Source organism: Otolemur garnettii, unplaced genomic scaffold (genome assembly GCF_000181295.1).
Source record: "Otolemur garnettii isolate 467f Iridium unplaced genomic scaffold, OtoGar3 scaffold00023, whole genome shotgun sequence".
NCBI lineage: Eukaryota > Metazoa > Chordata > Mammalia > Primates > Galagidae > Otolemur > Otolemur garnettii.
This window is the reverse complement of record NW_003852418.1, coordinates 13,205,621-13,217,010: the sequence shown is the minus strand read 5'-3', so window position 1 is coordinate 13,217,010 and position 11,390 is coordinate 13,205,621. Positions and strand designations below refer to the sequence as shown.

Here is an 11,390-nt window from a genome sequence, read left to right as displayed (position 1 = left end):
CCGGGCTGGGGATTCGAACCCGCCACCTTAGGTGTACGTGGCTGGCGCCTTAGCCGGTTGAGCTATAGGCGCCGAGCCGACCACACAGTATTTTAATGGACTGCTTACTTACTTATCTTCCTGATCGTTCTGTGACTTTTTTAAAGAGTTAGTGTTGCATTCTAAGTGTTAGCACAGCCTTGCCCCCAGTGGGACTCCAATTAATGTTTGTTAAACAAATGAAGGGTTCCAGTGTAGGTCCCAGTGGAAAATGTCAGGGAGCCTGTGGCATGAAACGCAGAGACAGTAAAGGAACCTGAAAACAACTGGTCTGTCTGACTCCACTGTTGCCACCAAGGTACTCCCTGTTCTCAGGAGTGGGCACAACAACTGACCACCCCAGACCTGCCATACCTTGCCCTGGGACCTGGAAGCTCAGAATTCCTATTCTGGAAGAATATTCCTTACAGCTTGGTAACTCCTAAACCTGCAGGAACCAGCAGGAGAATTAGAGGCTGTTGAAGACCCTGACGCACGTTGTTGCCCTGGCAGAATTTCCTTCCATGGCTACTGTGTTTCCCCGAAAATAAGACCTACCCAAAAAATAAGCCCTAGCAGGATTTCTATGCATTTGTTAAATATAAGCCCTCCCCCATAGTAAGACCTAGTGATGGGCGTGGTTATGCAGATATGCTGCATAGCCACGCCCTGTAATTCTGTGTGGAGCGGTGAGGAAGACTGGAATACCTTTTATCTGCCACAGCTCCTTTCTCCCAGCCCTTCGCACTTGCGCAGGTGCACGTGGGGTAACCAGGGTGGCAGGCATCCTATTGTGCACCTGTGAACCGCTAGGGGACAGGAGTTCACACATCACTAACGCCAGCCCCACCAACCAGGTCTGCTCCCCCATCAGGTTCCAGAAGAAGATGACTTAGCTGTATTTGAATAAATGTAGATTGTGGTATTATACTTAATAAAAATAAGACATCCCCTGAATATAAGCCCTAGTGTGTCTTCTTGAGAAAAAATAAATATAAGAGTGTCTTATTTTTAGACACTTACTTTATTTTTCATAGGGAAACGCGGTGTTTCGTTTCAGATTCTAAGCCCTGCAGGGGAAGGGTTGGGATGTGGCTGGGAAGGGGACCAGGAGGGAGAAGCTAGGATTGGCATGGGGTTACTTTCCTTCTCAGCTCAGACTATGTCATGGTGACTTTTCAACTAGTTTTCCTTAAACAGTAATAGATGATGAGAACGTAAATTGATACGGCCACTTTGGAAAGCAGTTTGGCATCTCCTAGGAAAGGTGAATTCCAGCACATTCTGTGGCTCAGCTATTCCATGTCTACACTGCACTTCTCCAACTGACTATGCATAGAAGTCGCGAGGGAGCTTGTTAGAATGCAGATTCTGATTCCGGTGTGTCTCAAAATTTAACGTGCGTACAGATCACATGGGGACCTTGTTAAAAGCGGATACTGACTCAGCAGATCATTTTCATGTGCCGGAGAATCACCTGGGGATCTTATTAAATGCGGATATCCTAGATGGAGAAAAACAGAGAAACTTTCACATGTGAATCAGGAAACCTGTGTGAGGATGTTGATAGCGACCTCGCTCATCACAGCCAAATTGGAAACCGCCCACTGACACCAGAAGGTGTAAAGTATGATATATTCACACAATGGAAGTTACACAAAGTTCTGGAGCCATGGCTGCTTCCAGCGATATATTGAATCCCACAGCCTTAAAGGAGCAAGGCGAGGAAAAAGACCCATAAAGTTCTAACAGAGGCAGCACTAAGCAACAAATGGTTTAGGCGACAAAACGTTTTCAACAATAATGACACAAAATCAGAGAAGGGGGCAGAAGGCAGAAGTAGCAGGTGGGGGTGTGTGGTATGGGAAGGGTTCCTTTTGCCCTGAGAATGTCTCATATCTGAACTTGGTGGTGGTTACACAGGGGTTCATTTTATTCCTTAAATAGCACCATGAACTTTTCCACTCTTGCTTGCAGGCCACATTTTATGATTTCAGACTTTCAAAGATTGAAAGAAGGTATTTAGCAAGCTGTCACTCAACCTTGTTGCAAATGCTCCGATTCCTATCCTAAGAGAAAACTCATGTTACCAGTTCTAGTCCCCTGTACGCTCATCAGCATATGTGTGTATACATTTGCATGTATGTATATTTATAATTTATGTTAAAATGTATAGAGAGGTGCTGTGATATATGTATTTACAGACATATGTATGCACAACATAATCTGTCTATGTTCTGAGCTTTGGATATTTCTCTTCCTATATCTTGAATCTTCCCTATCACTGGATACAGAAACATTCTTTTTTATAGTTGCACAGAATTTATATATTGATTCGACACAATTCTTTGCGACCCTGGTACTATGAAAGTACCACGATTAAGTTACTAATGTTTATCCTTTAACTAAAAAGTAGCCTATGAATGCATTCTCCATTTAAAACAATAAGAAATATTACTAAGGATCCCGTTCTCTGACACACAAACACGGGGTAAATATAGATTCTCCGATCTTCTTTCTCTCAAACCCCGCCCCCCATCCCCTGCTTTGTGTAAAAGGCAGCCGGAGTGTATGCTTCCGGTTCTTTTTTGTCTGAATTTACATAAATACATATTTCGCCACCGAAAACATCCATGAATTTGAATGTGTGTTTCACTATCTATAGAACTTGATTTTCCCCTTTACCACAGTGGATCTTGGGACTCTCCCCTTGCTGGTATGCATAAATCGGGCTGGTTATTTTTATCTGTTGCTTATTTACAGACACAGCTAAATTTCAGTTTAATCTGTTTTGCTCTTGTTAAACATTTAGACTGTTTCTTGATTTTTTTTTTGCTACGACAATGGTGTTGCAATAAACGTTTCGGACAGTCCCCCCTCCATGCACATGTGCAAACAAGTGCTCCCTTGGAAAAAAATAGATGGGAAGCAGAATTGATAGGTTGGCAGCGTACATTTGAAAACATACCGCCCAATGAATCCCCAACAATAAAAAAAAAAAAAAAAAAAAAAACACCATACTGCCAAATTGCTCTCCCAAGTGACAATAAACATTCACGCTTCCACTAATAACGCATTAGGAAGCCACACCCCCCCCACTCTTGCTAATAGATGTCATCAGCATTTTTAATCTTTATTGATCTGATAGGTGAAAAGAAAAGAGGGGATTCAGGGTTTTACTGCTCCTGCCCTTATAATTAGTGAGACTGAACACCTCCTCGGTCTTTGTTGCCCAGAATCTGCATTTAACAAGATCCCCAGATGATTCCCCTGCATGTTGAAGCTTGAGAAACGCTGACATCAGGGCCTGCTTTTTTAACAAGGTCCCCAGATGATCTGTACACAAGTTAAATTTTGACACTCATTGGACTCAGAATCTGCATTTTAACAAGATCCCCGGGTGATTTCTGCGCAGTTGGAGCTGAGCAGTACAGGCTTGGAATCGCCGGTCACGCTCAGCCTAGGTGTGTGCTCCATTCTTTCTAGTCTGGCAGGTGGAAAACAGTATTTCAGTTTATTTTAACTTGTGTTTCTTTCATCAGCAGTGTACTTGAACATTTTTTAAAAAAATTGTCTAAGCCGTGATTTTCTGTGCTGGGAGCTACTTAGTCACGAAATCGCCTTACTTTCCTTCAAATACACCCAAGTTGTTCTTTATTAGAGTCTTTGCTATTGCTGTTCCTTTCCCCAAAATGCTCTCTCCCTGGTTCTTCCCTGGGCTGGCTATTACACTCATCTTTTACTCAAAGGCCACTTCTAGTTAAACTCAGGTACCCCCTTGACCTCCCAGTCACTCCAAATCACAGCTCCCATGGAATTTGATCATAGCGCCTGTTACTAACCAAAGTGACCTTGTGTATCCATTGATGGGCAACCTCTTTGCCTCCCCTGCTGGACTGTCTTGGACATCACTCTAACACCTAGTACAGAACCAGGCAATAACGTGGACTCAAAACACCTTTGTCAGATGAGCACACAAATTTCTGGCCAAGGCAATGCTGAAGAAATAAGTGTGTTCCTGTCTAGCTTTATACCCCTTTGGGGAATTATTTGTACCAGGATAAACTTTTATTCTTTCATTCCTGTAATCATAGAGAGAGCAGCAGTAGCAACAACCGAACTTAAGAATGTTTGGAAAGAAGAACATGACCCAACAGGGCGCTTCTGCCCCCAGAGGCCCAGGAATGTCAGAGGCAACCTTCTGCTTTCCTTTTCTTTTTCTTTAGAAAAGCTTTACTCGGCTTGGCACCTGTGGCTCTAGCAGCTAAGGCACCAGCCACATACACCTAAGGTGGCAGGTTCGAATCCCCAGCCCGGGCCCGCCAAACAACAATGATGGCTGCAACCAAAAAATGGCCGGGGGTTGTGGCGGGTGCCTGTAGTCCCAGCTACTTGGGAGGCTGAGGCAGGAGACTCACTTGAGCCCAGGAGTTGGAGGTTGCTGTGAGCTGTGATGCCATAGCACTCTACCCAGGGAGATAGCCTGAGGCTCCGTCTAAAAAAAAAGAAAAGCTTTACTCATGTAATATACGGAGTGCCCCTAGTATAGCGAATTCTGTAACTCAGAAGATAATGTCACCATGTACTTGTCTGTTTCAAATCTATTTCCATGTAAAACAGAATATCTGTGCCTAGTTAAGGGGAATGGCCAGTAGGTGAGTGTACACTATTTTCATAGATAACTAGAACTCTTATTATAAAGAACAGTTGATAATACTTTAGAGAGTATTGCCTCTGTATTAGATGTTTTGTGCTCTTCACATATATATAAATTCATTCATCCTCACAACTACCCTTGTGTACTAAAATTGGTGTTTTATTAATGAGAAAAACAGAGCACAGAGCCCCTTTCTCAAGATTACATAGCCAGGAGTAACAAAGTCAGGATTCTAACTCAGGCTGGCTCCACTCTGTGATCTTAGGTATGGTATTTTCTATGCCTCTGGAATCTTTTTTTTTTTTTTTTTGAGACCAAATCACTTTGTCGCCCTCAGTAGAGTGTGGTGGCATCATAGCTCACAGCAACCTCAAACTCTTGGGCTTAAGTCATTCTCTTGCCTCAGCCTCCCAAGTATCAAGTAGCTGGGACTACAGGTGCCCACCACAATGCCTGGCTATTTTGTTGTTGTTGTTGAAGTTGTCATTATTGTTTAGCAGACCCAGGCCAGATTCCAATCTGCCGGCTCCAATGTACATGGCCAGTGCCCTAGCTGCTGAGCTACATGCCCTGAGCCTGGAATCTGTTTTTTTTTTTTTTTTCAGTTTTGGGCCAGGGCCGGGTTTGAACCTGCCACCTCCCATATATGGGGCCAGCACCCTACCCCTTTTGAGCCACAGGCGCTGCCCCTTGGAATCTGTTTGTTTAGACAGAGTCTCACTCTGTGGCCCTGGGTAGAGTCCTGTGGTGTCATAGCTCACAGCAACCTCAAACTCTTGGACTCAAGTGAACCTCTTGCCTCAGCCTTCTGAGCAGCTGGGACTACAAGCATGGGCCACAACACTCTGCTACTTTTTCTATTTTTGGTAGAAAGGCGGTGGGGAGGTTGTCTTGCTCTTGCTCAGGCTAGTCTTGAACTCCTGAGTTCAAGCAATCCACCGGTCTAGGCTTCCCAGAGTGCTAGGATTATAGGTGTTAGCCATCTCTCCAGGCCTGCCTCTGGAATCTTTATTGTTTTGTAAAGACAGGTAGAGAGACCAGGAGAATCTTTTGTCTTGGTATAACTCAGAGGTGCACTGTTTATCTCTTGACAAAATACTTAAGACAATTGCAGATTCTCCATTGTTCTTCTACAAAGTGACATGTGTTGAAAATTTATTGAAAATGTATTGACATTCTATGTGAAGAAAGGGGACTACTAACCACCATTAGAAAAAAAAAAAAAGATAAAGGTGATATATAAAGAACGAGGGAGTAAGTAGTTTTCAAGAGAAACATCCTATGGAGAAAGTATTTTTAAATGCATGTTGGGCCATGATTTCCTTGTTATGTGATATTGTTGCTAAAAACAATGAATGAAAAGCTGTTACCTATAAAAACCTCGATCTGTGTGACTAAACTTAGCAACAGAATTTTCTGTTTAAAGGTCTTCTAAAAAAAGAGCTTCCGTGGGTTTGAGATCTATTTGTTAAAGATACAGTATAGTGATGGGTCCTCTTTAATTTGCAAATGAAAATTGCTAGCTGGATTTCAATAATCCTAACACTCCGGGAGGCCGAGGCAGGTGGATTGCTTGAATGCAGGAGTTCAAGACCAGCCCGAGCAACAGTGAGACCCTTCATTGATTACTTCGATTGTGTACACCTGAGGTGAAGTAATACACGCATAGCAAATACACACACCCCTCGAGCAGTATAAAGGGGTATCAGATGTCTCCCAGCCCCCACCTCTGTGCGCCCCGTTTTTCTGCATCCACAGAGGCAACTCTTGTTTCTAATCAAATGGAAACAAGACAAACATGAGTACGTGTATTTTAAAATGTCTTTACAAATACCTGTAGCTAGACCCACTCCCAAAGAAAACTATAAGAATTGTTTAAAACAACCTTTTGAAGCCTCAGAAACCTAAAGCGACTTCACCCAGTATTATACAAACGCCCCTAAGTTGATTTATAACCTGAAAATCACCCGGAAGTTTGAGGAACACGATCGGCTTTTGAGAAATGTAAACAAGTAAAAGGATTCCTCTGGCAGGTCCTGCCCTGGGGTCTGCCAGCGGTAACCTCACAGAAAGTGGGGTTACAGACCCCCCGGGGTCTTCCTCAGACTTGTCACACCATAAAACTCTCCCGTGGCGCTATTAAAAATACAGATCCTCAGGTCCCACCCCGAAGAGTCAGACCCTGGCTGGGTCTTTTTTAAACAAGAGCCCCCACGTGATTCTCAGGTTCGGGCAAGCTTGGGGCACAGCCCAGTCTTAAGTAACTCCCCAATTCGAAGAAAGTAAACACCTGGGGTTGTAGGTGGCTTTCTCGCTCCTTGCTGGATGTCGTTTACGTGGTACAAGGAGGCCCCCGCCCCCCCAGCCTTGGGTCTTATCAAGGTCCCAGCCAGTCTATGAACGAAGGCCAATTAGCTTAACCCTCCGCTCCCCAGGACCACAGTCACCTGCTGGGCAGGACCCAGCGCCCCAGTGGGCCGCAGGGGCTTGTCCCGTGTGGTCCTGGACTCGGAGCGCCGCAGCCCTCTGGCTCCAGCTGGGGCTCTGTCTATAAATATGCTCATTCCCAGCCTCGGCCGCCTGAATCCACCCCAGAATCTGCATTCCAGCCGCTTTTCCAGGAGCAGCGGTTCAGCCAGCAACTGGTCTCATTTAAATTTTAAATTTGAATATACGGCCGAGGTTGAGAACCTCGAGTGGAGGCCGTGCTTTCTCGACCTTGGACGCACATCAGAATAAGCCGGGGGGATGAGGGGGCAGGGACTTTTTAAAAATCCTATATACCAATGCCGAGGTCCCAGCCCAGACCAATTAAGCGCGAATCTGAAAGCGCGGCCCGCGTAGCAGCCGCCGCCGCGCCACCACCTGGGAGCTTGTTAGGAATACAGAAGCTCAGGCCCCACCCCAGACCCACTGAGTCAGAATCTGCATTTTAACGAGCTCCCCAGTGACTCGAGCTCACATTAAAGTTGGAGGAGCGCTGTGCTTCTGAAATTTTAATGGGCAAACGAATCACCTGGGGATCTCGTTAAAATGCAGACACGGTTTCTCAAAGTTTAATGTGCCTGCGAATCACCTGGGGATCTTGTTAAAATGCAGATTCTGATTCAGCGGGTCTGCTGCGGAGCCCGAGAGTCTGCATTCTAACGAGCTCCCAGGTGGTGAGGGTCGCCCGGGTGCCCGACCCCAAGTCCACGGGACCCTCACGGTCTTGGCTCCAGTCCAGGAACCCGTCGGGACTCTTGATAAATCGCCCCTGTTCGGCTGATGAGCAGAATTGCCGGGACATGCGCGTTCCGGCCGAAGGGGGGGTAATTTCTGAACTCCGGGAATTCGTCGTATGAAGTAGGCCACTGCTAGGTACTCGCCGGGAGCCGGGTCCCCACGCCATGTCGCGCCGCAAGCAGGCCAAGCCCCAGCACCTCAACTCCGAGGAGCCGCAGCCTGCGCGCGGGGAGGTCGCGGAGGAGGCCCAGCTGGTGGCGGGGGAACGCGGTGAGTAGCGCTGCGGGCGCCGGGCTCCGGGTTCCGGACAACTTCTCGGACGTTCACTGGATCCGAGTCGGTGCAAGGACTGGGCAGAGGACGTAGAAGGGCAAAGGAAGCTTTCAGGTCGAGTCCTGGAGACTACGACCGGGCGTCTGACATCTGCTTTGTGAATGACACCCCTTAGTATATTCAGATAAACTTGCCCTCCCCGCGCGGGTTCCTCCAGCCACTCCCCCCAAGCCCCAGGAAAGACGGTTCCAAATGCGCTGGAACCGTACACTGAGACCCCCTCAGATACTGTCTGGGGATGCGCGGGCGCCCGAGTCCCCGACCTCCGTGGCGCTGGCTTTCGCAGCGCGCTGGATGAAAGATCGGCGTTCTGGGACCTGCGCCCTGGGCGTCCTCGCCACGGTGGCTTGGGGTGGGGGGTGCGTGTTACAAATGCGTGGTCTGGAGAAGGCCTCACGAAGCAGCGGACCTTGGAGTAAAGCCCGGAAGGGTGTAAGGGAGCGAGCCGTGGAGATATTGGGAACCACATCCCGGGCAGAGGGAGGGCGGATGGAGCCCGAGGAAGTCTGAGGAGGTCTGAGAGGTGACTGACTGGTGGGGGTGGAGGGTGATCGTTGGGGACCCCACGAGCCCGAGAAAGGACACTGCTTTTTTTTTTTTTTTTTTAAAGACAGAGTCTCCCTCGGTAGAGTGCTGTAGCGTCACAGCTCACAGCAACCTCAAACTCTTGGGCTTAAGCGATTCTTAAGCCTCCCGAATAGATGGGACTACAGGCGCCCGCCACAACGCCCGGCTATTTTTAGAGACGAGGTCTTGCTCTAGCTCAGGCTGGTCTGGATCTCGTGGGCTCAGGCAGTCCACCGCCTCGGCCTCCCAGAGTGCTATGACTACAGGCGTGAGCCACCCCGCCCGGCCAGGACACTGTGTGTCATCGGAGTGCACTGAACGCTGGAGGTGGGGCCAGTGACACGGTTGGACTCAGTAGACTCCCCTGGCTGTCTCGTGGCCGCAGGCTGAAGGGGGTCAGGATGTGGTTGGGAGACCATGGCTACCCTAACTGCCCTTGCCCCCCGCCCCCCGCCCTCGCAGCCCTTCTCCCCGGTAGTCCCGGGATCCACCACTTCAGAAGAGCCGGCGGGAAGGGAGCATTTCTAACTAGCCTTCGCAATCTCAGGGGTGGGGTTGGGGGAATCAGCATTTCTAAGGCGCTTCCCCTTCTTATCTTACTTTGTGATTGAGATCTGGTGGGTCCCTACATTCCCTCTGTCCTCCCCCTTTCCTCCCCCCGCCCCCCAGTGGTGAGTTGCTGTCTTTCCCTTTAGGGGGCGGGAAGAGGGTTTTAACTGGACTTTTCCTCCTCTCTCCCCCAATCTTCTGGCACGGAGTGTGGAATAAGCCCCCTTCTCCAAGGAGGCTCCTGAAGCTCGCTGCCTCTCTTACCCATCTTCCAGGCCAGTCGGGTGGGTTTGGATCACGCCTTCCCAGGGAGGTGTAGTAGTCCAATGAAGTGTCTCCTAAATATTTTGTTTTGAAAAATAAAGCTTGATGGATGGAACTACCATAGCCGAAGTAGGGTACCCACCAATGTGCCGGGGCCTAGAATGGAGGTGGATGGGTTGAAACTATGGGACTCTCCTGGGTGAAGAGCAGGGCTTTAGCTGAGTCTCTGCGTAAAGGGGGCGTTGGGTGGGGAGGTCTGGGATGCTGAATCTTTTGGGAAAAGCGTTTACATCTTTTTTTTTTTTTTTTTTTTTTTTTTGAGACAGTGTTTTACTTTGTCGCCCTCAGACCGTGTTATCACAGCTCACAGCAATCTCAATCTCTTGGGCTTAGGCGATTCTCCTGCCTTAGCCTCCCAAGTAGCTGGGACTACAGGTGTGGGTCACACTGCCAGGCTGTTTGGTTGCAGTCGTCATTGTTGTTTAGCTGGCCCAGGCCAGTTTGAACCCACCAGTCTCAGTGCATGTGGCCGGCACCCTAACCACTATGCTAAGAGCGCCCAGCTTGGAAAAGCTTTTATAGAAAAGAAATGCTTAATAACCAAGAGCTGGAATTCAAAACTGGCGCACTAAGTTACTTATTCCTGCAGACAGTGCTTGGAGGTGCCTTCTGGAACTGCCCCTATGTTGCCAGGGGACTGCTGTGGTTCTGGGGTCCCTCTTTGGGAGCAGGATGTGAACCTGTACCTTGTCTCAAGCCCAGGCACTGTGTGGGAGGAAAAGCAGTTTCCAACCAATGTTTTTATCCTAGAATCTTAGGTCTGTGACACTGAGCAAGGAGCCACCTCCATTTTAAGGTTGGACCACTCTTAATTTCCAAGTGGCTTTACAACTGAAGTAGGGATTTTTGGAGGAAAAGGTAATGAAAAAGGCTAACTGCTGGACTTCCCATCAGTAAGATAACAGGGGCAGGACCAGCTTACCCAGAAACACCAGCAGGGTACTGAACTGGTCTCTGTGGAATGTGGCCCACCCCCATTTCCACACTCCAAGGGTCTCTCTCCCAGCTATACCTTTCTCAGAGTGGGGCTTCAGACCTTCCTTGGCTGAAGCGTCCTGGCTGTCTAAAGGTGAAAGAAGGGGGGAGGCCCATCACCCAGTATCCTCCTTTAGCGCCGGATCCTATTCTGATACCTTTAACTCACCCATCTCCTTGTCACCTGTTCCCCAGTTTGCATGGACAATGTGTATTTCCCCTTCCCTTGATAATTTGGTAGTTCCATCCGTATCTATCAGTGGATGACACCAATAACGCTTATATAGTGCTGGCTTATGCACAAGGTCTGTAAAGAATTTAACATTCAGCTTAGCCTGAAGTTGAGTAACTTACTTAGGACACACAGCTAACAAATGGTAGGACTAGAATTTGAAACTTAGCACCTGGCTTCCCATTTGGCTCCTTATACCACTATTATGTAACTCCTCACTTAGATTTCGGTTTCCGGTCTCGCTTGGGTTCTGTGGAATTAAAAACCCTTAAGTTTGTTTTCTCTGTTGATAAATGGTATGAGGTTTTGTGTCTTCGCCCAGGGGCATAGCAATGGGCCGCAGATCTGGCCAGCTTGGGCTCTAATCAGTTGAAAACTCCCATCCCTGCAACCCTGAGCAGGCTCCTGAGCCATTTCCTCCTCTCACAGAGAAGCAGCATCAACTGAGAACTTGTTAGAAGTGAAAAATCGGCTCGACGCCTATAGCTCAACCAGCTAAGGCGCCAGCCA

The 11,390-nt window shown here is 48.0% G+C and overlaps 1 protein-coding gene across 2 annotated transcripts in view; it reads left to right on the top strand.

Moving 5' to 3' along the window:
- ZFP64 (ZFP64 zinc finger protein) overlaps positions 1 to 11,390 on the top strand; it is a 93,128-nt gene that overhangs the window by 66,246 nt on the left and 15,492 nt on the right. Inside the window, exon 1 of one of the 2 annotated variants that reach the window (XM_023512027.1) lies at positions 7,817 to 8,170. The exons of the other annotated variant lie outside the window; for it this stretch is intronic. Coding sequence (XP_023367795.1) covers positions 8,065 to 8,170 — 106 coding nt within the window. The 5' untranslated portion in view covers positions 7,817 to 8,064. Of the gene's footprint in view, positions 1 to 7,816; positions 8,171 to 11,390 lie in introns of those variants that run through there. 2 annotated transcript variants of the gene reach the window in all.